The sequence below is a fragment of the Sceloporus occidentalis genome, unplaced genomic scaffold (genome assembly GCF_023333645.1).
Source record: "Sceloporus occidentalis isolate IW3139 unplaced genomic scaffold, rSceOcc1.0.p SCAF_7, whole genome shotgun sequence".
NCBI lineage: Eukaryota > Metazoa > Chordata > Lepidosauria > Squamata > Phrynosomatidae > Sceloporus > Sceloporus occidentalis.
Genome location: NW_028316987.1, coordinates 1,551,452 through 1,575,205, shown reverse-complemented (window position 1 = coordinate 1,575,205; position 23,754 = coordinate 1,551,452). Strand labels below are relative to the sequence as shown.

The window sequence follows — 23,754 nt, the reverse complement described above, 5'->3', positions numbered from 1 at the left end:
TATAAAGGAAGGGAATAATTAACAATGACATTATCACATAGACACACATTTAAAGTGAGGCAACAGAAAAACCTTTTGATATGGTTTGTATTAACGGTCTTTGTGAAAACAGCCAAAATGTTTTTGAGGAAGTGGAAATGATTGCTAAGGAGGCTGCCAAACACCATGTAATTGCAAAGACAAGCATATGTTTGTCAGCCGAATCACAAAAACTCTCATCTGTAACTGAACAGAATTTTGGAGTCCAATTCAATGCATATTTAATTGGAAAGCAAGTTCCATTTTGTCTCAGGGGATTTATTTCCAAGGAGGTGTGTAAATCAAATTGCTTTTTTGTTAGAATAGAATACTTATACACCTTTGCTCTTTTGGCATAGAGACTATACTGGGGATAGAGAACATTTGGTCTATAGACCAAATTGGGTTGCTAGAGGTTTCTACAAGTCCCTTTCCAGCCCACCTTCACTGCTGGGGGCAGCGGAGAGGGAAGCATAAAAATCCCTGCTGTTACCTCTGATCCGTGATTAGAGATAATTGTGGAGATTCCCAATGCCCTGCCTGCCCCAAGCTTTCCTTGATCAGGAAGGATATAAAGAAGCACAGACTATGTCACAAGGCATGAGGAGTGCTGCTGCTGTTGGGTAAAGATGTGAGAAAGACACCTCACCAGCCCCCCCCAACAGTGAGGTGGGGTAGGTGAAGCCCATCATCATCCCAGGTGGGACCTGGTGATTATTAGGGGCCTGTCCCACAACATCCAGCCCATGGAAGAGGATCCATCCTCCCATAAAGGTTTTTCCTACTCCTAGATGAGAAAACAACAACAACTAGTTATTTCCCACAAGCAATCTGTGACGCATTCTGTCAATGAGGAGGTAGAGGATGCTAGATATGCACAGAGGTGAGATACATGATGAGCTTGTGAACTGGGGCAGCAAACATAATCCTAGGGGAGAACGCAGCACCACTTCCAGCACAGAAACAGATCATGTTACTTTATGCAATGGCCACAAAGTTGCTTTGAAGCCATATACATAATTTAAGTATGGGCTACCAAGGCCAGGGAAATCAATCCACTCCAAATGATCTGGACCATAACTCTCATACTTACTGCCTGGGGCTGGTGGGAGTTGTAGCCTAAAACATTGGCGTTCACTCGGTTGCCTACCCAAGCTGTTCTGCATGTTCCAACACATTTGTGCTGCCTCCTTTGTGATATTAATGTCTCTTCAGTAACAGTGAAACTCAAAACCTTCCCTCACCACTAAAACAAAGTTGTACAGTTGGCCCTCCATGTCCACAGATTTTTTTATCCACGAATTCAAGCATCCCGGGCTTGACATATATTCAAAAAATATACAAATGCCAAGCAGAAAACCTTGATTTTACCATTTTATACAGGGGACACCATTTTACTGTCCAATATATATAATGGGACTTAAGGATCCACAGATTTTGGTATACATGGGGGGTCCTGGAATCAAACCTCAGGGGATATCACGGGCCCACTGTACTAGACTTAGAAGTAAGTACAGTGGACCCTTGTTATCTGCTGGGGTTAGGTTCCAGGAACCACAGTGAATAACAAAATCCCTTTATGCTCAAGTCCCATTAAATACAATGGCATAGCAAAATGGTGTCCCTTATATAAAATGGAAAAATCAAGGTTTGATACTTGAAATTTATCCTTTTTTTGAATGCTTGAATCTGTGTTAACAAAAAAAAAACGTGTATATGGAGGGCCATCTGTATTACACATACTCTGGAATTATAAAAGCAGAACCATGACAGCCACCTCTTTTGCCCACATTCCACATTTGGGATGCAGAACATAATGGTTGTGCTTAAAACTTGAATGCCAACATTGCTACCCTTAGGTGAAAGAAATTCAAACACAATCAATGTTCAATCCAGCACCCAAACTCTAAATTCATTAACAACATCACACTTGCTTCATACCTGATTGGTTGCTTGAATAAGCTCCTGGGCTTTTGCCCGACTGGCGAGGTTGGCCTCTTCCATCTTGAAGAGCAGGGCAGTCACTAAACAAGAAACAAAAATAATTTTCCAGGCTGCAAGAGGCTCATGGATTGATAAGACTGTCTTCTACCCCAGACTCAGTCTTCCAATATGATAAATATTTGTATGCTCTAGTTCTGAATTTTAGATATCAAGCAGGGACTGATCTAGATAGCCTTCAAGACTCTATGATTCTATCCACATCTCCCCCACTCCAGACAACAGCACTGCGGGGAGAAGATGAGGATGAGTTAACCACTCTCTCCTCAGCATAACTCCCAGATTCCAGTTGACATTCCTACCAACCTGCTCTTCTAGATAAACTATTTTAACACACTGGGAGAACCTATGGATCACTCACATCATGTACAGCTAGGGTTTAACTTGTATCCTGTTTTGCAGAGGCATAAAGAAAAATAATCCACCTGCTTCATATGCAAAGCCTCCCTCTCTTGTAGGTCAGCCATTTTCAAAGCCACCTCATGAAAAGGTCCATGGTCTTCCAGAAGCTCACTTCCTTCTGGACCAATGCCACCATGCTTTTAAATGTGATGCAGCTTCTAGGCTCTTTGCCCTGTCCCTCCATTGCCAGTTAATTCTCGATACCAACCATACTCTGGAGCAGCTTCTGGATCATCTATATGACAAAAACCCTTCTCTTTCTCCTTTCTCCAACAATGGCTTCCAGTTAGGGTTGCCATAATTGTCCACTTTTACCAGGGACAAAATGTGGAACAAATTCAAGACCAAACTGTAGGACAACTGCAGGACAAAACTCAGCCCAAAATGTAGGACATTGAAGAAAAATGGTGGACCTTAAATGTCCTACATTTTGAGCTGAGTTTTGTCCTGCAGTTGCCCTACAGTTTGGTCTTGAATTTGTCCTACATTTTGTCCCTGGTAAAAGTGGACAATTATGGCAGCCCTACTTCCAGTGCATGAGGGTGAACATACAACTTCTCACCCTGCAGGGACTGGTTAGGCATACTGCCTCCTGGCCAAATGAAATGGCATGGACCATATAGCATTTCCCATGAAACTAGCTTGCAGGAAAAAAAGGGAGAGGAGAACATTTCCCATTCTATCCAATATGGAGCATCTGAAACTCAGTGGTGAAAGACCTCTATGCCTTGTATAACTCTGTAGTTGTAAGCTATCCTGAGATGTTTTTGATATAAGGCGGGATAGAAATGTAATAAAGGTAATACTTTTTGGATTGTTGGGAGGAGGACTGGTCCTCCTATTAGAAAGAGCCAACTGCCTCAAGTGGCAGATGCTGAAAGCAGCAGCTGCAGCAGCTCCTAGTCATTCCTCCTGAGCCCTTTGCCTCTTTTCCTTTGTTGAACAGAGCTGCATGGCCACACAAGAAGACATGAACACCCTAAAATATCCTACTGACCTCAGGTGCACTGGAGGGCTCTAATACCTAACTACAGCAACATTTAAATGCCAGTCTAGTTGCTTCTGGATTTCAGAGTAGAGAGGTGGCCACCTGTCCTTTGCTTCAAGCAGCAAAATATATTAGGTCAATAATTGTCTGATACTCTGTAGTCTATGGAACTGTGTACCCACTAATCCCTGTTAGTATTTCCCACCATCCCCATCCAAAAAAACACACACATAAAAACACCCCACAAAGACCCTGGGAAAACAGAAATACACAAAAAGCAACAAATATATAAAAGCTGCTATTTTGTAGCTCCTTGGCTCTGGATAATTCAACAGTTTGAGACAATCTGCCCAAAGGAATCACAGTTCCACATATATTTAGGCAAAATGGTGACCATCTGCAGGCAAGTATTCCCTTCATGCAATTTCTCTTGCTGTTCAGGTTCTGTGCCAATATTTTGGATCTTGTGGCCAGAGAGGAGAGAGAATTACTTGCCACATTCCTCTTCTAGTCTATCTTGTAAATCAGGGATGGAAATCATGTGGCCCTCAGATGCTACCAGCCTTCAACTCCCAGGCAGTCCTAGCCAGTATAGCCAATGGTGAGAAATATTGGGAGCTGTAATCTAACAACATTTGCAGGGCTACATGACTGCCATCACTGCTCTAAATTTTGACTCTTCATTTGTTGTCCAGCGCAGATTTGTATCTCCAGCCTCAAGAAACATGAAGTGCAGTACAATGGTTAAAACACTGGATGAAAACACTGAAAACCCAAGTCCAAATCCCTAATTGGCCATGATGTTGAGTGAGTAATCATGGGTCTGTCACTGTCTCCTAGCTTAACCAGCACTCAAAAACTCCCAGATTCCCTAAACATGGAGATTCTAGAAACTGCAGTCCAAAAAAGTCATTTTTCCAACCTCTCAGGTTCTTTTGTGAGGATTAAAATGGGGCAAGGGTCATGTATGCCATTGTGAGCTCCTTGGAAGGAAAAAGCAGGTAATAAATATAACATGAAACTTGCTTGCTTTTCTAAAATGAAGGCTATGGTTTTTCTCAGGTTGCTAAGACTGAGGACCTGATCTGGGAACTTGTGCTTGGACAGTGAACATTTGAGGGACTGGAATCTAAAGCGGATTAATCCATTAACAACACAGAGGCTCCAGCTTTGGAAAAGAGATCTGAATATACTGTAAAACAATTTGAGAAAAAAACAGAAATCTCTTTCCTGGTAATAACTGGTTTTTGCTGAAGCCTGAAGACCAGAGCCAAGAAAAGTGAGTCTTTTTTTTTTTTACTATATCCATCAGAATCCCTCCAACCAAAATAGCTCATGGTCCCTCCCATCCCTCTGTGATACCTACATGCCAGTACACCGCTGGTGCAGTCCACCCCACCCTGCAGATTCCAGGACATGGGAGCAGGTGGAGGCTGAGGTGTGCTACGAGGTGTATGGGACGGCTGCTGAAGTGGCTGCTCCTCTTTGGTCTCAGACAAGCTATCTGCTTCAGGCTCCTCTGCTGGCACCCTAGGCTGCTCAACTGGGGGGTCTTCAGGAAGGAAGGAGACATCAGGTGTCTTACAGCTGCTGTCCACTGTCTGGGAGTCAGGAGTAAGTTCCTGGTCAGGCACCAACGGCTGAGGGCTTGGCGGCTTGGCTGTGCCCTCTGATTTCTCTGAACCAGACCAGGAGGGTTCCTCCTTGACTCTCAAAGGACTGCTTGCACCCTGACTGCAGCTGTCAGCTTTGGATTTCTTCAGCCCTGTCTTCACCTTCAGCTTCTTCTTTTTCTTGGGCTCAGAGGTTCCCTTTGGCTTGATGCCCTTCAGTTTTTTCACACCCATTTTAGCCTTCAGTCCTTTGACTTTCTTGGGTTTGAAGCCTGGGTCCTTGACATCAGCCATTTCACCCTGCCCTGCTGCTGAAGCTCCAACCATCAACACCTTCTCCTCCGACTTAAGGAAAGGTGAACGGCTCTCCTTATCCCGGCTAAACTTCACCCCAATTGAACCCACCTCCTTCACTGAGGTGGTGCTGCTTACCCCTTCACGGATCAACACAGCTACCTTGGACTGGAGCTTCACCTTCCGGCCTGAACCTAACTTGCCACTTTCTTTGTGGCCTCCAGCCTTAACCTTTTTCCCAGTCTTGTCCCTGTCAGTCCGGGCCTTTTTTTCAGCCTTAGGCAATTCTTGTTGTTCAGAACAGGGTGGGACCTCCTTCAACTTTTTCTTGTACTTATCCCGGGCACCAGGGCGATCCTCAAGATAAGCTCTCTTGCGCTCTTTCTCCTTGGGCATCTTCAGCTTGGTGTCCTCCTCAGGCCGTTTGTCCTTGCGGGATGGGACGACATCCTCTTTGGCTGTCAGGCGCACTCCACTGGACTTGGACTCCTCAGCAGGCTCTCGGTCTGAAAAACAAGCATCAAAACTCATCCCTTCAGAATCGTAAAGCACCTCCCGCTTAGCTCTTTCTGGTGTCTCCAACAGCCCCTCCATTTTCTCTTGCTGGTTGACTGTAATGGTCCGTTTGATGGTGAAGAGGTCATTGTCATTGAGGTCCTGGATTGAGGGGGGCACCACAGTTCGTGCATCTCTCCGACGCTCTAACAGGGCCTTCTCAGTCTTGGGTTCCTCCAAAAGGTGGACCTCCCGCTCCTTGTCCTTGGATAACCGATGGGAGGAATGCTTCTCACGTGACCGGGAGCGGGAGCGTTTCTTCTTCTTCCTGCCACCATCCCCCCGATGTCTGTCTTTGTGCCGACTGCGATGGGCACGGCTACTACTGCGTGACCGGGAATGCCGCCCACGGCGCTTCTCCTTTGACTTAGACTTCCTGCTCTTGCGTCGTTCTGCAGATGTGTGTGATGAGCCAACAGCTGACAAGCTTGTGCTGATGGATGGTGACCAGGAACGGGAGGTTCGATGATGTGAGCGGGACCTTGAGGCTCTGTGACGTGACTGCCGGCGTTCCTTGGATTTTGAGCGTGACTTGGATTTCTTCTTGGGGTTCCATGATGAGGTGTAAGACTCCTTGGGTTTTGAGGCCTTACGTTCACGAGATCTTTTGCGTTCCCGTTTGGATTTCTTACATGAGCCAGAACTAGAACCTGAGTGGGATTTGGAGGCAGGACGCTTTGGGGCGGGTGGAGGTGGAGGTGGAGGCAGTGGCGATGGAGCTCGGTGATAGCGCTCTCGGCGCTGAGTCAGAATCTTTCGCCTCAAGTCCACCCCTTTCCAACGTGGGTCAGGTTGGTTCTCACTAAAGTCAATCTGTAAGGCTCCTTCATCATCCGAGTCTGCATGGAGTGACAGGAAATCATCACCTTCCACGACTCTCAGGGTACGCTGTTCAGCAGTTCGGCATCTGCTCCGGAAGAGTCGAATGGGACTGTACCGCTCATCTTCAGGCTGAACAATCTCCCCTTCTTCAATTTCTGAGTCACCACCACCACTCCCATCCCAATCCATTGATGACCGCCGCCCAGCTCGGTGATGCCCACCTTTGGATGTCTTCTCCCCACTCCTCAGTTTGGCATTTCCAACTGTCACCACTTCTAGGGACACTTTTCCTTCCAGCTGGGGCTTGGCTTCCACATCCAAGCGGCCTTTGGGGGCCAGATCTACCACAAATACCCGACGGCGTGGCTCAGGTGCTTGAGATTCAGCCTGTTCTGAGGGAAGCTCCTCAGGCAGAGTGGAATCAGCACCTGGAAGCTCTTTGCCCTCAGGGGGTTCAGCGGGACATGCGGCCTTGTTTTCATATTCCCCATCAGGTTCTGCCTCTGGCTCTGAATCTTCTTGTCCTTTGTCAGAGATGGGGAAATCCTGGCTCAAACTATTTTCATCATAGATGCCAGCCAAAGTTTCTGAGATGCGACTAATGCTATGGGACATGTCTGGAGGATTCTGGTCATGGTCATCTTCCTCATCATCATCTTCATCCTCCTCCTCCTCAGGTGAAGGAGTACTAACAGAGGAACTAGGGTTGGAGCCTGTGGGATCAAAGGGATCATATTTCTGGTCATGCCGGCCACCCTCTGAATCCTTGTTGGGAGAATCGCCAAAGCCAAAGTCACCATTAAGGTTATCCTCATCAGTGGGATGAAAGGGATCATAAATATCTAAGTCTGGGGAATGCATTGGGGGACAAGGGTTCGAGGAGCCAGCACTGCCACCTTCTCCAGGCAGGCCTTGGTGGCGGGACATGGAGGAGGTTGATGATGAGCAAGACGATGAAGAAGAAGTGCTGGAATCAGCCTTATCTATGGAGTTGGAGGGTGGTGGCTGCGCTCTCTGCTGGGATTCAGATTCCCGACCAGTGGCACTCTGGGGGCGTTGCTGCCCCCCACTGGAAATTCCCATGCCAGTGCCCAGAGTCATGCCTAAGCAAGGTGAAGGAGAAGTCCTATCTGCTTTAGGGACCTTCGAAACCTTGCTTCTGCCTAAAAGAGAAGTCCAACTAGCCTTGTCCATGATAGGCATAGTTCTGTGTGGGTCCAGAAGATAGGGTTGCTCTAAGAGCAAAGGCTGGCCAACGGGACAGGTGCTGCTTCCTCTCCAGCAGGGTGCAGATGATCCAAGGCAGGCTGTACAAAGCAAAAGGAACAGTCAGGAGTGCAGCAAAATTTGTATCTTCCACACTTTAAAACAATATATCTGTTAAACATGACCTCATTATTAGGCCTTGATGAATAAAGGAAATTTTGGAAAATATTATATTTAATATCCGCGGTCAGAGGGATAATAGCAAATAAGTGGAAATTACCGCTCACCCCAACTATAGAGGATTGGCGAAACAAAATACTTGTAATGAAAGAATTAGATAGATTAACAGCATTATTAAACAAAAAAGATATGGCTAAATGGGAAAAGGACTGGGAAGCCATAATACTTTATTTAACTGCTGCTCAGTAATGAGTTGTTCAAGTAATAATAGAAACAATATCTTTTCTTTCTTATGGGAACTAATGTAATAATTATTGAGGGTTTAAAGATTTTTTGTTGTAATATAAAAATTCATGGTTTCCTATGGAAAGCTTGAAGAATAAGCCTATAATCACTGAGGTGATATTTAGTTTAAAATAAGTAAACTGTAAAAGCATATATTGTATGAAGAATGTGTTACAATTTGTATTGTAAAGTTTAAAAATTATTAATACAAAAAGGAAAAACAAACAAACAACTGTCTCTGAGCTTAGTACCCTTCAGGTTGGTTAAGACTATTGCTCCCGGCATCCACTATAAGTAAGGCCAAAGCTCAGGTTGGCTGAGGATAATGGGAGCTGTTGGAGGCTTCCCCACCCCCAGGAGGGTATCAGGTCAGGAAGGATTGCTCCTAAAGAGATGGAAATTCCTATATTCCATTTCTCAAATACCACTCTAATTTTAAGTCAGCCAGGTCCAGCTCGAAACCAAGCTGTGTGCAGGTATCTGCAATTCCTCTTAACCAATCAGCCACAAACTCCAGATCATTCTAGGAGTCTCCTCCATCCCACAGAACCATGCAGTCAATGGAGGTACAATGGACAACCCAACCAGGCCACAGAACCATATAGTCAACTATACAAGAGAGACGCCGCCTACACTCACAGTCAGCATCTTGCAACTGCAATCCAAATCTCACTTATGGAGACTGGTTGCTTGGTCTCATCTACACATGACAGGATCCAGTGGTGTCAGTGCAAAGTTTTTGATTGCTGGATGGGACCTAACTTCTCAAGGTAGCAATTAAAAAAAGCTGTTCATGTGACCAAAGGCAGGATTATGGCAAACCTTACAATTCTCCTTCCCACCCCCTTAGAGGATCTTGGGCCACAAAAGAAACTGGGCTAGCATGTAAGGACTTCATTCAATAGAAAGTAAAAGAAGTTACCATCTCACTGCTAAGTCTGACAGCCTATTCCTTCTCACCCCATAATAAAAACCTTGGGTGGCTTTGGGTGGGCAAAATAAGGATCCTATTAAGCAGGGGACCTGTGATTCAGTTCCTGTCTGTACTCCTGTGTAAGAACTCCTCTCTATAGTCCACCCCAAAGTCTAGTTGCCATCTACTGTACTGTGCTAAGATGTTACTGAAATATGCCCATACCTTTCCCCATTCTTTCATGTGCATGCACACACACATACGCACCAGATTTCTGCATCCTCCAGGACAGGTTTCTTCTAAAGATGCCTGACAGGGCACTAACATCTCCCAGCCGCACCTCAGCGACCAGCTCCACCTCTTCCATTTCTTCATCTTCACTGTTGAAAGGGGACATGTGGAAACAGAATTAGGCAGTGATCTCACTAATCTTCCAAAGTTCCCAAACTACAGTCATCATGCTAGCCTTCAAGCATGACAGCTTTCTAGATGCTTTTGGACTACAATTGCCTTTTCACTGGCTATACTGGCTAAGGCTGATGGGAATTATAGGCTAAAAAAATACTTGGAAGGCCACCGTTGCTCACTTCTCCCTTAAAGCTTTAAAATCAGGGTATGGCTTTCCAGATCTTCTTGGAATGCAACTCCCATCATTCTTGGCATGCTGATAATGACAGGAGTGTAATCCAACAACATCTGGAGGCATCAGATTTTAAATGACAGCTCAGGGCTGGGCAGCCTATGCCCTCCATGTTGCTAGTGTCCTACCAGCCTCAACCAGAGGGGTTAAAAGAGATTATTAGAATAGTTCATTAACACTGGAAAAGCCACAAACTCCCAAGTCAATTTAAAAAACTGGACAGCAAAAAATAAATAAATAAAATCTGCATTCACTCACCACATCCAAACTTCTCAAGCAGAGTCAAAGTTGCAACCCTGCCACCAACATCACATGGATATACAATTCACTTGGTCAAAACCATTTGCAACTGTAGGCTTTTAAAAGATGGTGTAGTGGTTTGAATGTTGCATGACTCTGGAGACCAAGGTTCAAATCCCTGTTCAGCCACAGAAACACATCTTGGGCAAGTCACACTCTTTCAACCTCAGAGGAAGGCAAATCAACTTTGAACAAATCTTGCCAAGAAAACCCTATGATAGGATCACTGTAAATCAGAAACAACTTGAAGGCACGCAACAACAAGACAACTTTAAAAGCTACAACTGTCTTTCTTTCCTTGCTTCTTTCTCTTATGCAGACCTGTCACCATCCTTAACTTTGCCACTCTGAGGATGAATTCACCACCCAGTAACCTCTGAAGTTCCACAATCAGAAGTCAACGGGTTGTCACTTGAATACTCCAGTATATGGACCAACTCCTACAGACATGCTATCATCATTCAAAGGATTTGGTCCAGTGTGCATTTCAAAATTTGTCTCCTTTCCTTCAGGCCCACCATGATCCCTAACCTTACTCTAGTAAGGTCTGATATAGCATCGTCACCCATCGGCATGCTTAGGTATCAGATTATGTTGAGAGGTGCTTTCAGCAGCTTCCTCCACTTTTGCAGAATGCCCTTTTGTCAAAAAAAAAATGCATAGAAGCACCACTCATTTTGAATGCTTTATCCCAGTCCAACTACCAAAGGCACTGGAACACAGACAAGCAAACCTTTCGGCTACAACACTACTTTGTTCCTGTAAATGTGTCTTCTTTTGCTATTGCACTCAAATCATTCTTAAATTACTAGGAAGAGCAATTCCAGCTGTGCATGTCATCATTTGACATCCATCTAAATCTCATCTGTGCAGAGGCATTCATTTCTAAACGCATCATTACCCTATTATGTTAACTAGGTGGCCTTAAAAAAGGAACAAGACAAGTTGATGGAGGAAACACGGGCTACTAATCATGTTGGCTGTATACTAACTCCAGGGGTGGAAGAAATATCTCTCTCTGTATCAGTTGTTGGGTAGCAAGAGCAGGAGCTGTGGCATTTATTTTGTGTTTATGGGCTTTATAAAGGCATCTGATTGGCTGCTGTGGGAACAGAAAGCTGGACAGGGTTTTAATCTGGTCCAGCAGAGTTCCTCCTTATGTTTTTAAATAAACAGATGAAATATTGAGTAGTAAAATCTCAAATCTTTTAATATAGAAATTAGAACACTCTCCATTATAGGGTAAACTTGCATCTCTTGAAATTACTGCTCTATAACAATCCCACTTACAAAACCGCTTGGGTCCCTATGGGGCTCTCTACTTCTTGGGGCAAATGGTAAATCCATTCCAGGTAATCCAAGACTCCAGCCAAAGCAGGCATCACACCAGAAGAAGGCGCATCAAGAACCTGGAGGAAAATAGGAAGTGGCATCATCACATATAAGCCAAGAATTACAAGTCCCCCTCCTAAGGTGTGTGGGAGGGGGAGAGAAGGACACAACAAAACAACAGGTTCATATTCACAACAATGCATCTGCAGTTGTTCACATTTTACAATGAAGTTCCATCACCACAACCCACCATCACCACTGCCAAATAAATGGTTCCATCCAGCTCATCAGACTATTGACCGAAACCTAGCTGCCTTGGAAGATCAAACTCATATGTGTTAGAACTTTCCAGCAGCATACAACCATGTAGCACTTGTCATGATCTACATGTCCAAGACAGAGCTTTTTGTTTTTCCACCCAAGTCTACCCTTCAACACTCCTTTTCTGTTTCTATTGATGACATCTCTATTCAACCGGTCCAAGAAGCCCGCAGTCTTGGTTTCATTTTTCATTGTTCTCTGTCGTGTATCCCCCAGATCCAGGACACATCCAGTACACAGCCAAGGCATGTAGATTCTTTCTATACAATACTGCTAAAATCCAATCATTTCTGTCAGCCTCTACTGCCAAGACTCTGGTCCATGCCCTGGTCACCTCGCAACTTGATTATTGTAACCTCCTTCTGGAAGGCTTCCTCACTCTCTCCTTTAATTTCTGTCTAGCATTCAGCTGCACACATTATTACATCCGCTCACTGCTTCGACCATATCTCTCCTCTATTTTCCCTTCACTGGCTCCCCTTCTCCTTCCATATTCAGTATAAACTTCTCTTGTTGACTTTTAAAGCCCTGCATGGGCTGGCCCCTCCTTATTTATCTGAGCTCTTTCTCCTCACCTTCCCACCCATGCCCTCCATTCTGGTAGTCAAGGTCTGCTGTTTCAGCCTAGGATTTCCACTGCCCCGTCCCAGATTCATCCCTTTCCACTTGCTGCCCCTCACTCCTGGAACTTTCTTCCCCCACGAACGTGGCTCATCACTTCTTTAACCAGTTTCAAAACTGAGTGGAAGACTATACTGTTCAGGGAAGTGTTCCCAGGCATTGTGTGATTGTTATTTGACACTTGATATTTTATACTTGATGTTTTTAATTTGTTGTCTGCTTATTTTATCGACTCCTATAGCCTATTATTATGCATGATTTTATATGTACACTCATCCCTCCATATTTGTGACTTTGATATTTGTGGATTTGATTATTCAGTTTATTAATATGTTCTCTCTAGGAATATCTAGGTCCTCCAGTGCAACTCTATGGTCAACTTTAACTAAAAGTTGCACCAAAAATACCTAGAGATTCCTAGAGAGAATACTCTACTAGGCCTTTGTAGCTCCTCCAGCGCAGCTCTATGGTCAGTGCCTGTCGGACATTGACCACGGAGTTGCCCTGGAGGACCTAGAGATTCCTAGAGAGGTGTCCTCTCAGGTAAAAACATGGTGTTTTTATTATTTGTGGTTTTTCCATATTCATGGGGGTCTTGTGCCCCAGCCCTAGCGAATATGGAGGGACAAGTGTATATTGTTCTCATTTTGTAGAATGTATGCCATAGGCAGGTTTCTTTTTGTCTATTTTATTGATTGTATGTACAGCACTGTGTAAATCTATAGTGCTATATAAATAAATAAATAAATAAATAAATAAATAATCTATCTATCTATGACTGAATATGCTAACACATCATCACAGGAACAAGACATGCTTGCAATAGGAGACTGAAACATACCTCACCCATCAGACCATTCCTATCGCAGGCCAATGCAGGGTCCCCACTTCCCAGTTCATCTCTTCCAGGCCCTTCAGATTTGGAGCTCCTGCACCATTTTCTTCGGCTTGTACGCTTGCATTCTGCATCTGAGGACAAAATTAATAAAGAGACCCAAGTAATATCATAACAAGTGCCTAAAGTGTCACAAATACTGGGAAGTAAATAAAATCAGTGTGTTTAGTTGTTTTTGAGTGTCGTAATCTCCAGTCATTAAGAAGCATTTTCTCAAAATGGTGATAAACAGAAGGCTTCTTTGACTCTTAACTTTTTGGATGTGTTACAATGCTAGCCATGCCTGCTGTGGTTCACAGGAATTATAGTCCAGTACAACCAGAGGATGGAAGACTGTGGAAGGCTGATATCCCTATAAACTGGGAGACACTGAATTCCTTCACAGGACATACTGCTCCAAATAAAGCTGGCACACAAATTGGCCAAGTATTTGAAGTCTGGTATAAGACAAGTGCAGGCAAAAGATAGATCTGGATCTAATGATTGATCCTTGGGTGATTTATGGAAGACCAGTAAGGATTTCTGTCTCCATTTTGTTTAAGATTTCTCCAACTTCCCCAATACTGATACTGCTGAAATGAAGAAACCATAACCTGTAGACATTAAGAAGGACTGTCTCAAAACTCAGGCCATCTGGCATTTCTCCATTGACAAAAAAGCACTGCTGGCTGATGGAAATTGTAGCCCAATACATATGAAGGGCATTAGATGGGGACAGTTGATAAAGTGAAATAAATATATCCTATATTTACAATTTAGTTTGTGTAATTTTGGATGAAAAACCTGCAGCCAAAACCCCAGTCCCTTGACTTGACACAAATCAAGCTTATCATGCTTGTTTTAACTTATATGGTAAGCCACTTTGGGTCCCAAACTGAGAGAAATGCAGGATATAAGTTAAATAATAATTATGCAATGTTTTTGGGCAGAGATCTCTGCTGCTCAAGGTCTAATCCATCCATTCCTGGCTTTAATCTTAGCTCTCACTCTGGATTCTGAAGTACCTTTCTCATTTGCTGGATCTTGCAGTTCAGCTGCCAAGCCAGGGTCCACAGCTTGTTGCAAAGCTTTCTGCAAAGAGAGAAGGGGGGTGTAGTTACTGAAAAATGTCGAGAACTACAATTGACAAAAAAGAAAGTAACTATCCCAAATGCATCTAGACAGGGAGAATCAATGTAATTAAGAGTAAAAGGCTAAATGGAAGGGGGGGGGGACAGAAATCTTATATTTCAATACACTGGGAGTAACAATGCATTAGTAACCAACCGATTAAACTGTAAGAAACCACCAAACCTAAAGTCTGTACTTTGATAGTTAAAATACTCAAAGGAAATGAACTGATCATCATAAGAACAGCCATTAAAAAGAAATGACCACTCACTGTAAATACTGTTAGTTTATCATACAATCTTTAACAGCAATGATTTTATCAAATACCAGATCAACAAATTACAATAATCCTGGTCACTTGGGAAGAACAGAAAGTGTTCCCAGATAATCAGAGCACATCTAATTTCCCCTTTGTACCTTGTCTTCAGTGAGTGCTTCAACCTTTAAAAACAAATACAAATAAACTGCCTGCACTCAGCTCAGCATGGCTTTCAGGACCCATGACTGAACAAACACTTTTGGTTTTGCATCTGCATCACTCGTTGCTGCCAACCATCTGTGTGTTGAATTTGCACCAATGGTTTGAGCCTGCTGTGCTACCCCAGTATCAGAGGGTTCCCCCCCCCTTTTTCTGTACAAGCCCCAAGGTTAGCTTTTTTTCAAAAGGTTTGTTCTTTCATTTCTTTGGAAAGAAAGCCTGAGAAAGTTACACACACACACACACACACCCCTCAGACCTTCACGTTCTAGAAAGGCCAAACATCCACATCCTTGTATTAGGATGTTAGCCCCTATGCTCTCAAATCTTACGACTGGGCATTTCATATATATTTCCCCTTTGTATTCATTTGAGAATAGTTGGGACTCTTGGGCTAATAAATATTGTTCCACAGACAAAAGCAGATATATATCTCACATTTTAAAGCACTTTTGTCAGTGTTGGTATCATCACATTATGGAAGTGTAGAACCAAAATCTGTTAGGCAATCTGGCCCCTGATCAGAACAGAGGCTGGATGGCTATCCATTGGGGATGCTTTGATTGTGATTTCCTGCATGGCAGGGGGTTGGACTGGATGGCCCTTGTGGTCTCTTCTAACCATACTTTGATCTGTTGTCCAATAAAAAAAATATTTTAAAAATCAAGCATAGCACACAACAAATATACCATATTGTTTCTGCATACTTTCTGTGGACCACATGCTTGGAGCTCAACTACTACAAATGGAATTTTTTAAATCTCTGTAGTTTTAGCTACTTATTGGATTGAATTCAGACTTACACTCTGCACACTGAAATCGATGGGATTTTAGTCATGACTAATTTAGATTTCACTGGAGTGATTCCAAGTAGGACTAGATTAGATGCAGACCACTGTATATGAACCTCAATTAGTATCATCATGGAACACTGCTGTTTAATATACTTCACTCAACAGCTGAATAGGGTAATATTATTGCACTGTTTTTTCAGAAAAGCTTAGACTAAAAAAAAAAAAAAAAGGAATGGATTAAGTTCTAATGAATCCAGAGATCTTCTATTTTTGTAATGACTAATTTTGTGAAATCTGATTTTCACCTCCTGGTGGTTTTCTTTTTAGGAGAGCACTTAAAAAGTTGTGCTGGGGATCCTCACTACTGAGATCATGATGTCACAGAGTTCAGAATATGACTTCCACTGCAAAAATCAAGTTGTGTTTGAAGAATCCTGTCAAGTTCAAACCCCACAGGAGATGACAAATATTTAGCTATGAGAGCTGCAGAAAATAAAAAATGACAGATGGACAAATTTCAAGATTTTTTTAAAAACAAATAGACTGAGATGGTTCCAATGGCTAGGGTATGATATTTATTCACTTCAGAGCTTGAGAAGGCTTTTTTGAACTATACCCCCAGTATTCCCCAGCCAGCATAACTATGGCTGACCAGGAGATTCTTGGAGGTATAGTCCAAATCAAGAATTTATCCAAACTATGGCCCTGTACAAACGGGCGGGAAGCGCTATCATGGGGCCAAAACTAGGGCTTGGGAGAGCGCAGCAACTGCACGCTCCAGAGCCCTAGTACGTGAGGGCAGCCCCTTTATAGAGTGGCACTGCCCACACGGGGAGCGTGTCCATGATGTATCGGTATCTGAGCGCCCAAATGTCTGTGCCAGGAAGGGGCATCATAGGGCTGCATCCTAAGGAAGAAGCCACTCTAGGCAGCTTCTTCCTGCCTGTGTATCATTGCCGCCCGGTTTGGGTGCTGCGGCAACAATGTGCAGCAAAGAGGAGCGGTGTTTCGCCACCAGTGTGTACTGGGCCTATGTTTCTTTTTGGTATTCCCAGGGTGCTTGTTCTCCTGCTATTAAATATATAGTATGCTCCTGCAAGAAAGAAAATAGAGATTTCAGGGTTCTTTTTACTGACACATGTCACAAGGCTTAGATCAACAGAGCATGCTGCAGCATCTTTTACTGCAGAATTCTTGAGATGGCAGTGGCTAAGTGTCAGATAAAAATGTTGATCTAGGAAAGTTAGTCCCCTAAAATTAAGGCATAAAAGTAGAAGCCAAACCATCTTCTTTCTCCTTCTTATCCACTCTTAATTTTGTGGTGGAAGAGCCATCTCATCCAGATTGGTTTATTTCAATAATGTGCCATTTGCAGAAAGTCAGGAATGGAAGAAAATGCCTTTCATCAAGGCTTCTCTTCTACCTCAGTCACATTCTCCCACACCCCTCTCCCATAATTTAATGGCACCTCAACCTCTCCTTGATTTACAGCTAGGTCTGGCTCTTTTCTTTCCCATCTCCTCTTTGACAGTTGCATAATCTTCAGGAATCATTCAGGCGTCAAGATGCTGCAATGAGTTTATGGATTCAGACATCCATATTTCCACCCAATGAAAAGAACTATGTAAATGTTTTCAAGTTATTCAAAAGGCAACAACGTTTGAAGGAACATTATATATGGCTTCATGTCCATGGTCTGGCCTAGAACATGAGTCTCAGGAAGGAACACATCTACTAAAAACTGATAACAGAGCAGAACCACCAAAAAACAAAACAAAAACAAAACAAAAACACTGTGGTAAGAAATATAAAAAGAGAACCTTCAAAATAAATAACTGGCAACTGTGCATTTATAAATGAGAAACCCAGTTCTAGAGATTAATCCTCATCTCCAAAGCAGTACCTCTCTAGTGCAGACAAACCAACACTCAGGGCAAAACTACCATCGTCTCTCCCAGCATCGTCTCTCTCAGTCCAACCTGTATCAGGAAGCAGCAGTTATGTCCCCCACTCCAGCCCACAATCCCTTGAGAAACATAATTGCCATTACCAAAATGATCACTTGGCCAACGCAGAGGGCACCTGATTGGTCCCAATCTGAATCAAGAGCAGGTTCACTGGGAGGCTTCTCACCACCTCGTGCAGGATCCTCCCTTACTGGGGATTGGCGATTCTCTTCTTCTTCCATGCCTGCAAGAGCTAGAAATCCTGGAAGTCAAGGAGAGTAAGACATTAGTGACATTCCAAGGTTCTGACTGACCTGTGTACTTTAGATCTAAGCTCTTAAACTATAGCAGAGGAGGGTTGAGGGGAACATGTCAATGCTGTTGGAGAGCAATCCTCATCAGCAGAAAACAGCAAAAACAAATAGTGAGGAAAGTATGATGAGAGTTGCAGTTCAACACACAACTACACATCGTCTCTCTATTCCTGTGATCAAGGGAATAGACTTCCCTTGCACAGAACTCTTGGAATCGAGGCACTCATCCTCATACATTTCCCAGAGATGTCAGAGCTATTTGCCATTTAAAGTCAGAATCCTTAAAGAAGAGGAACAGCAACTATTTCAGACCCAGATGATGGGAGAAGTCTTCAAATGCTGCACCCAGATCTCCATCTCTAACCAGCACTACCTGGGACAAGAGCAGTGATTAATGGCAGTTAATGAGCCACTTTCAAGGCAAGACAATAAGAGCAAGGAGGAAAACCAGGATTTGGCTTCATACCCAGTTCTGTCTACATGGTTTGTTCCTCTATTGCTCCTGGGCATATCTAGAAAACTTTTCATTTCTCATTAGCTAATCTAGGGAGAGTACTCTCCTGGTGGAAATTCTTAGAGAATGAATATAGTGACTGTACTATATCCAAAATCAGAAATAAGCTGCTGGAAATCTCCCAGTTAATTAGTGAGATTTTGTTTCTGAGTAAGAAATTAATTGAATGCATTAACACACTGAACGAGAAAGCTGTAGTTGTATGCACAGCTTGGTTAGTCCCAATATTCACATTTGTTGTTGTTGTGCGCCTTCAAGTCATTTCTGACTTTTGGCAACCCTAAGGTGAACCTATCATGCTGTTTTCGTAATAAGATTTACTCAGAGGGAGTTTGCCATTGCCATCCTCTGGGACCGAGAGAATGTGACTTGCTCAAGGTCACCGAGTGAGTTTAACACCTCTCTATTAATTCACAATTTCCCTTTCCCATAATGAAGCATCCCTACTTTTTTCCTTGTCTTCAGTGAACACCATCCCCAGTTCCCTTTGTAAACCTCAGTCTGTTCCAAAGCTTAAATGGCATTAGATGCTGGAGCTGTCCAAGACACAGAATCATGGGTAGAATGGCAGAATTCCAAACTGAAAAGCAATAGAACGATGAGTTCCTGGTAAAATTGCATCACGGATCTGTGGGGCTTGAAAGCATCTGGGCGTTTGTTTTCTAATGTACAAAGGAAAAAAAGGGGAAATCAGCCCAATATATATTTCTTATTCCTTATTTTTCCCTTTACTGAAACAGTGAATTGCTTGATATGTACAGTTACATACTAGATTTTACATCCCAAATGAAGTCGCTTCCAGTACTCTATGCCAACCCTCAAGCCACCACAACCAATGGTTAGACATGAACATCTGACAAGCACCAGGGTATGAAAGCAATCCTTTGCTTATCATTTTCATCTACCTAAACTAAACCTAATGGATTGTGTATTCAACTCTTCTTCTCACAACCATCCTATATTTAAAATGTCCTCAAAGTTGACCAGCTATTCTTTCCTTAGAAACCTTTAAAGAAAGACTTTCGTTATCCATTCCATCTTACACAGCATCCTTTCACACACCATCAGTTCAGGACCCAACTGTAGCACTAGCAAATCTCCCATTCTACTACTTTCCCATTTTGAATCCCTAACATCCTGCTTTTATTCCATTTTGGACACGTTATTTCATCTTCATACTGATGATGCCACACTTTGAATGCTACTCATGAGGCCACTTTCAACTTGCCCGCTTTCAATTTCCAATAGTCTTTATGCCTCATCTGCTTCACATTGCTTCTCATCCTGTACTATAAAATTCTCCTCAACCAAATTTGCCTCTCTATCATCTCCTTTCATCACTAACTACTTTAGCTCAGTAACAGGGTACAGATTTGTAGCCTATCTACTTCCCAAGATCAGGAAATAGGAAATATATGAGATCCTAATGCAGTGATTCCCGACTCTGGCCTTCCAGGTGTTTTCGACTTCAGCTTCCAGAATCCCAGACCACTGACCAAGGGCTTCTGGAAGTTGATCCAATTCTGGGCTCAACAGGCAAATTGCACCTCTCCCTTCAATTAACCTCATGCTGCCACAACCAATTCCTTGCCTCAATACCACAGAGAGATCCTTGATAATTTGGTCAGGTACCACCAAAAGAGAGAGCCAAAGTGCTGTACTGGTTGAAGTGCTGTACTATGACTCTGGAGACCAGGGTTCGAACCCCCGCTCTGTCATAGAAACCCAATGGGTGACCTTAGGCAAGTCACACTCTCTCAGCCTCGGAGGATGGAAATGGGAAACCCCCTCCGAAGGAACCTGCCAAGAAAACCCCACGACAGGTTCGCTTTACTGTCCAGAAACAAGGCACACAAAAACAAACAAACCATCAAACATCACCTCCACAACTTGCTCCTCTTTTTCCATTGTAGCTTTGCAGGCCCCCAAACCCTTCAGGGTTCCTATGCCCAGAAGCAGGCAGATACTCCTTACATGCCTGCTTTCCTTATCCATGATATCCTGATCCGATAATGTTGACTGGGGCAGTCAGCCTCATCAAGTGCAATGGGACTTATGCCCTTTGAATGACGCTTGGATATTGAATGTAGTGAGAAAGCTTGGATGTATCTTGGAAATAACTATCTTGGACACATCTTGGCTACATCTACCTTGGCTATATGTTGGCTATATGTATCTTGGATATGCCTATCTTGGATATATCTTAGTTATATCTATCTTGGCTATACCTTGGATATATCTATCTTGGGCCTATCTTGGATATGTCTGCCTTGGCTATATCTATCTTGGTTATACCTATCATGGTCATATCTTGGCTATATCTATCCTGGCTATATCTTGGCTTGGGTCTGCCATGGATCTATCTATCTGGGATCTATCTACCTTGGATATGTCTTGGATCTATCCGCCTCGAACTTATCCATCTTGGATCTACGCTGGATGTTTCTATTTCGGATATATCTTGGGCCTATGTTGGGTACAGCGAGAGGCAGCGTGGCAGAGTGGTTTGAGCACTGGCCTAAGGCTTTGGAGACCAGGGTTCAAACCCCAAGTCACACTCTCTCAGCCTCGGAGGACGGCAATGGCAAAAGAAACCCATCTGAGGATAAAGGAAATGCAGGGAAGGGGTTGGGGCTGCATCCACATTGGAGAGATAACCCGGTTTGGCACCGCTTTAAGTCTTTTTCTGGCTCTTTGCTATGGAATTCTGGGAGTTGGAGTTTGTTGTGGGGCCCGGAGCGGAGCAGAGCTCCGCTCTGGGCCCACAACAAACTCCAACTCCCAGAATTCCATAGCAAAGAGCCAGACACAGTTAAAGCGGTGCCAAACCGGGTTATCTCTCCAATGTGGATGCAGCCCCAACCCCTTCCCTGCATTGCGCATTTCCAATCCTTCCCCCAATAAAACATAACAATATTCCCAGCATTCCCCACCTGCAATATCAGCAACCACCCCTTGCTTCCCCCGCAATGAAGCCGCTGCCATAATTACCCGGCTCCGCTTGAGCTGAGGCCCTTCCGCCCGCCCCCTTCAGTACAAGCGGAGGAGGAAGAGGAGGAGGAGGCGCGGCCACTGCCTCCGAGAAGCCCCGGCCCCGGCCTCTGCGGCAGCCATTTTACTCCGCTCGGCCTGACTGCGGGGAGGAGGAGGAGGAGGAGGGTGATGGACGGGAAGGGCGGAGTGAAAACAGGACCCCAACGCATCCTGGGAGAGGGAGTCCCGCGTTCGCAGCGTCCCTATCACCGCCCGCCTCGAGGGCACTACGATTCCCATAAAGCATAGAGACTTCCGGTAAACGGCGCAAAGGCTGACGGGAAATGTAGTGCCCCGAACAGACAGGCCGGGAGGAAAAAAAGGAGGCGACTTCCGGAAAAGGGGGCAAGCTAGGCGACAATCTTCCATGGTTATTTAACAAATAGGTTCCTGTGGTGGGTGCTAGGGTTTGCTCCTTCTCTCTCTATTACATATATATATATATAAGTGTTATGTATATAAATATATATTGTCAAGAATTATCAAGATATATTTATATTATATATATATATATATATATGTATATGTATTATATACATTATATATATATATAAAATCAAGAATTAATATATATATATATACACACACACATATATATAAACAATTATCAAGAAATATATGTGTATAAAATTATATATATACTGTATATATATATATATATAATGAAGAATGATCAGCATATATATATGCATATATTTCGTGATCACTCTTCATAATATATATATATATATGTACATATATTTCTTGATAATATATATCATTCTTCATATATAAATTTTATGTATATAAATATATCAGAAATATATATATATAAATACTGTATATATAGAATTATCAATATATATATATATTTACACACACACATAAATATATATGTATATTATCAAGAATTATCAAGAAATATTTATTATATACATATATATATATATATATATATAATGTGTTCAAAATATTATCAAGAATTATGAATATATATATACAGAGTATATAAACATTGTTTATATTATCAAGAAATTATATATATATATATATATATATATATATATATATATATATATATATATATTGGAAACACAGTCAGCCCTCCATATCCACTGATTCCATGGATTTAAATGTCCACAGCTTGAAAACATTTTGTAAAGAATACAATTTTACTATCTATTATATTTAATGGGACTTGAACATCCACGGATTTGCACATCCACTGTGGGTCCTGGAAACCTCAGTGAATACCAAGGGCCCACTCTGTGTGTATTTCACTTCTATGCTGCCTTTCTCCCCAAAAAGGACTGAAGGTGGCTCACAATAAAACATTATTAAAACAGAACAATATAAAAATGTTAGCCAAATTATTTCGTTAAAACAGTATAAAATTAATAAAAATGTACAGAGTTAAAAACATCACTGAAAGACTCCATATAAAACCACTCTGTTCTGATTATATGTTTAAAACCAGAGCTAAAAGAAGCCAGAATATACCAACTTGAGGCAGAAAATGCACATTTGTGCGCCCGCACATAAACGCCATTGACATGAGTGCAGGGATGCAAAGCAATGAAAGTGTGGCAGAGAACAGCAATGGGTGTGATTACAATGTACACATACCAGGCAAGGGGTGAAGGGTGCTTTGCCAATGTATTGCTTGCACATTGATGCACTGATCAAAACCTTGTTAATCTAGCAAAGCCCTAAACCATCCCTTTTTGTCAGGGCACTGTGCCAATGAGGAGCTGCGCAGCTGGCAGGCTGGCCAGGCGTCCTCCTTTTCCAGGACACATCCTACATTTCAGCCTTCTGTTCAGGAGGAATTTCAAAAGGTCCTCAGTTTTGCGCATGACTAAAAAGCACGGATTTATATTTCTGTTAGTGTTTTTAGCTTTTGTTTATAATGTCCTATTTTCGTCTTAAATCTCATCCATTTTGCTGTGTCTTGGCCTCTTTTGCGCTTACATCTGATCACGCTGTGTCCTGGCAATGGCCAGCTATAGGGCCCAGATCCCAAATCACTGTGCTCTGCTATAGGGCCCAAATCCCAAATCACTGTGCTTTGCTATAGGACCCAAACCCAAAATCACTGTGCTTGGCTATAGGGCCCAAATCCCAAATGACTGTGCTTTGCTATAGGACCCAAACCCAAAATCACTGTGCTTGGCTATAGGGCCCAAATCCCAAATCACTG

The 23,754-nt window shown here is 43.0% G+C and overlaps 1 protein-coding gene across 4 annotated transcripts in view; it reads right to left on the bottom strand.

The window, feature by feature from the left end:
* SCAF1 (SR-related CTD associated factor 1) overlaps positions 1-23,199 on the bottom strand; it is a 30,610-nt gene extending 7,411 nt beyond the window's left edge. For 2 of the 4 annotated variants that reach the window (XM_089531597.1, XM_089531594.1), the window contains exons 1-9: positions 21,534-21,670; positions 18,990-19,204; positions 17,819-17,976; positions 14,391-14,457; positions 13,333-13,460; positions 11,508-11,626; positions 9,545-9,657; positions 4,776-8,000; positions 1,960-2,042 (exon numbers count right to left, since the gene is read on the bottom strand). In XM_089531597.1, the coding sequence (XP_089387723.1) occupies positions 1,960-2,042; positions 4,776-8,000; positions 9,545-9,657; positions 11,508-11,626; positions 13,333-13,460; positions 14,391-14,457; positions 17,819-17,976; positions 18,990-19,017 (3,921 nt within the window). In that variant the 5' untranslated portion in view covers positions 19,018-19,204; positions 21,534-21,670. Of the gene's footprint in view, positions 1-1,959; positions 2,043-4,775; positions 8,001-9,544; positions 9,658-11,507; positions 11,627-13,332; positions 13,461-14,390; positions 14,458-17,818; positions 17,977-18,989; positions 19,205-21,533; positions 21,671-23,180 lie in introns of those variants that run through there. The other 2 variants (XM_089531596.1, XM_089531595.1) reach the window with 2 other exon arrangements.
* Positions 23,200-23,754: the final 555 nt, after the last annotated feature.